General features: G+C 40.0%; 1 protein-coding gene across 1 annotated transcript; it reads right to left on the bottom strand.

Moving 5' to 3' along the window:
- Positions 1-718: 718 nt before the first annotated feature.
- LOC121647083 (interferon-induced transmembrane protein 5-like) lies at positions 719-3613 on the bottom strand. The gene is made up of 2 exons (XM_041996243.1): positions 3289-3613; positions 719-1895 (listed from the first exon to the last, which is right to left on the bottom strand). Exons 1-2 carry the CDS (start codon positions 3493-3495, stop codon positions 1674-1676), a joined length of 429 nt encoding a protein of 142 aa, XP_041852177.1. The 5' UTR covers positions 3496-3613; the 3' UTR covers positions 719-1673.
- Between the last annotated feature and the right edge of the window lie 350 nt (positions 3614-3963).

A 3963-nucleotide genomic window follows, 5' to 3' on the forward strand; every position in this document is an offset into this window, starting at 1 on the left:
GTTTGACAACTATCAGTGGGTGTATTTCAAACATGCAAAGTAGAAGCTTGATTTTTTATTGACATTATTGCAGTGACATCCTTCTAAATGTGCATGTCTTTTTTCTAATTGACTTAATTATTACATACTGTATGATGAGCTAAAAAGGACAAATAATGCATGTAGTTTGAATCCCAATTGTATTTGTTTATTCCCTTTTCAATAAAAGGAACATTTTAAACTGGAACTTCAGTGTTTACTTCTTTTCTTTGTTCTGGTTTGACAGGTGTTATGTGGCAATAACCAGCTAATGAAGGACAAGTGGCAAATGTTTCCCCAAAAAACATTTTTTTCAGAAGGTAATAATTTCTTTATCTTGGAACAGATTGAGAGTGAGTATAAGCCTTGTCGTCCCTCTTCAGGCATCCACATCACTGCTGGCTCCTCTGTAGTTGTCTGCTTGGGCGTCCCCATCTCACAACTGGAGGATACATTTATATGGTTTCCTTAAAAGGCATGTTCTGTATATAGTTGGTAGAGCAGTAGGCTCACAGCTGGGATGAAAACAGCCATGAATTGACTGCGCCCTCAAGACCAACCCCTGAGTCGAGCTGTGGAGCCCAAATGATGACCTACCTTGGTGTAGGTGCAGCAGCAGACCCGCAGCAAACACCTCCCACCCTGTGTTCATCAGCTGGATTAAAAAGGACCTGAAGGTCGTTTTAAGTTAAGGACTGAGTCAGTGGTGTCTAGTTTATTTAGATCAGAGTTTGACAATAAGACGATGTAGAATTAGAATACTTGAAACAATATAGTACTATCAAAAATACAGGAACAGTGACAAAGACAGATGAAAGTTAAAAACATGAAAAAACTGAAAAGATGAAAAAAAAATTGTCCGTTGCCTTCTCATAATTGCTGCCTTCAGACGTCTGCCCTTCATCTCTCTTCTTTCTCTTTCTACCATTTCCTAAAGTCATTTTCAGCCATCGTTCAGATTTTCAGCCAACATAAATATAATAAATAACAACAAAAGCTTGTGATGCTTGTTCAGTCTCACGCCCTGGATTCGGTCTTTTTGATCTAAATTTATCCCCGTATTGTATGACTTGGGCTGGTTAAGCCTTTGGCCATCTTCACATTTTAACTGACCGCATCCCACTAACGCTGAAAATTACAACAAACCTTTTTTTACAGCAGACGTTAGATTTACCACTGGAGGAACATCACATATGTGTACTTCATTTGTTAAAAGCAACTATAATAGTTGTTTGCTGCCATGGCTTGATGAATGGGGCTCTCATTCACAACATTTCCGACAGCTCTGATGACAAGTCTGCAATGCTAAAGGTCTATAGGGGGAGTTACCAGACCCTATTGCTTTTACTGAACAGCATAAACATTTGCCATTGCTTTTAGAAAAAAAAATAATAAAATACTGGTTGATTTTTACTTTACTTCTGATATTTATCCAATATTTCACAGTGAATCCCTGAGAGGACACTCTTGAATTACGTTTACCTTTGACAAATTAAGATCATTTCAATGCAGAGCAAAATTTGGGCCTTTGTCCTGACTACCATTTAGGAAAGGAATGTAAAATTCTCAGGCGTTATCGAGTCTGCCTTAATCTCCTGTATCAAATCAAACACCCTCTCCTGACAGTTTTTATTTTTTCTCCTTTTTGCCTTCATCTACCAGCTAAACAGCTTCATGAAGTTTTGGAAACCATCTTCCCCAAAGAAGTCAAAGGAGCCTTGAGACGAGCCGAGGTGGACAAGAAGGAGGACAAGCAGGACGACAGCCAGCAGGGGTATCAGCAGGTTCCAGCCGGCTGCCAGGATGTTGTACCACTTGGCCTTGTCTGAGCACTCCTGGGCCATCTGCAGATTCCCTAAAGTCTTCTGGTCCCTGGCCTGCAAAAATGCATACACATATATTGAAATAATTACATGAATTTGTTAAAATTTGTTGTGTATAGTGCATGAGGAGGAAAGATCCCAGAAGACTAAAAGGTATGAAGATGATGGTTAGCAAAGAAATTCTGATTTTAATCATTGCAGTTTACTCCAGTTCAGGTTCTAGATCAGGAGTAGCCAAGGTTGGTCCTCAAGAGCCACAATCCTGCATGTTATCCATGCATCCCTGCACCAACACACCTGACTCAAATTAAATGGATCCAACAGCCTATAAGGATCTGCACAATGATTCATTTGTTTAAGTCAGGTGTGCAGGACAGGGATGCATGTATAACCTGCAGGATTGTGGCTCTTGAGGACCGACGTTGGCCACTCCTGTTCTAGATGGACCAATGCCAGAGTGATATGAACCCACGCTAAGTATAACTCCTACCTTTATACTGAATTTTCCTCCAGCACTCTCTAATTTCTCATGGGCACATGCCCATTAAGAAGATGCCAATTACGCCATTTTTAACTCCCCACACAGCAAGTCACTGTCTTTAATTTCAGTGTTGAGTAAATAGTGGGCCTATGATTCAGAGCAGCACCCTGAAGGGGCAGAAAGAAGTTAAATAACAGGTGTGCACCTTTTTGTGGTGAGCTTTTTAACCTTTTTATTCAGATAGTCTGCTTTGTGCTCAACATTTTTATGGATGTTTTGGCTGTTTTTGTGTAGGAAACTACACTTTTGGTTTGAATTTCTATCTGTCCACAACCCCATTCCTGTGGTGAGTTTGCATGCCCTGTTTTTGTTGCATATGCAGGGTCATAAGTGTTTGTGATGCTCTAAGTTAATAGGATTTCATTCTGTTTGAGGTTTACACATTCTTCAGAGGATTTATTCTCTTTAATAAAATTAAATTAGTACTTTTTTATTTATTTTGACAGAGATGTGGAAGCTCTAGTAGCTCCAAACGGCATCATCACCTGCATGTGTTGCATTTAAAAATGAAGTGCAACATAATGCCTGTAAAAGTGTGAGAGCCAACTCTATGTTTCTGCCTTTCAAGCTTTACCTTCAAGCCATATGATGCTCATAGCAGCATATTGCTTTGGACAAAACCAGCTCTGTTAAGATCTAAGATGCAAAATCTTTCCATTTTCTAACAAAATGTACTTTTATTCTACTTTTCTTGAGTCCAAAATCTCTCATATGAATGAAATAGTTTAATTTTAATTTAATGTAAAAGAGCTAATAAACTTATTTGGATTAATAATGTAAAATTTGTCAAAAACAAGTCAAAGCTAGTGTTACATTTGCCTGGTTGAACCTTTCAAACAGAATTTCGAGAACAGTCCAAACTGAAACTTACACTTGTAAGAAAAGCTCAAATGCACCAAAGCTTACCTTGATGGAGTAGATGAGCGCCATGAAGCCCAGGCAGCAGAAGTTAACATACAAAGTGTTGCACAGTGACCAGATCAGATAATCCCGGGGAGCAGCCTTTCCCGTGTTGCCCATGTTCACCACGGTGGACCCAGCCGGCTTGCGAGCAGACTTGCAGTTGGTAAGTGGGGTGCAGTCAGAAGGGAAGTTGTATGAATGATTATCCATGGCTACTTTGTAGAGATCACTATTTGTGAGCAAATAGGTGACTATCTGGACCTGCTAGATCTTTCAGATGTCTGTTCTATCTCTTGGAAGTGGTGCCCCCCTTGTGCATGAGGATTTTAAAGGCCTGTGAAGAGGGAGGTGGCTGGGAGAGGACGCTTAGGCAGGGTCCTTTAATACACAGCAGGTCTGTCATTATGTGGCCAACCCTTAGAGACTGAAATAGAGACAGAGAGAAGAAAAATGACAAAGAGCTACAAGAGAGGAATGAAAAGTTCTTCACCAAAGTATCCCTGAGTTAATTTTTCTTAAAGCTCTTTTTAAAGATGGTGTTAAATAGGTAGTTGAATTGGGTGGTACTATAATTAAAGTTCTAACCCTGCAGCTGCTGTAGCCTCCAGGTGACATGATGATCATTTGAATCATGAAATGAATGGCTCCTGTGAGTCCCCCTCCTCCCCGTTTTTGACC

This window comes from Melanotaenia boesemani, chromosome 10, assembly GCF_017639745.1.
Source record: "Melanotaenia boesemani isolate fMelBoe1 chromosome 10, fMelBoe1.pri, whole genome shotgun sequence".
NCBI classification, from domain to species: Eukaryota; Metazoa; Chordata; class Actinopteri; order Atheriniformes; family Melanotaeniidae; genus Melanotaenia; species Melanotaenia boesemani.

Excerpts from the sequence above, each read along its gene's own strand:
- LOC121647083 (XM_041996243.1), bottom strand. The coding sequence starts at position 3,495 with ATGGATAATCATTCATACAACTTCCCTTCTGACTGCACCCCACTTACC. Across the intron at positions 1,896-3,288 it reads CGCTCATCTACTCCATCAAG|GCCAGGGACCAGAAGACTTT; the intron begins GTAAGCTTTGGT and ends GCATTTTTGCAG.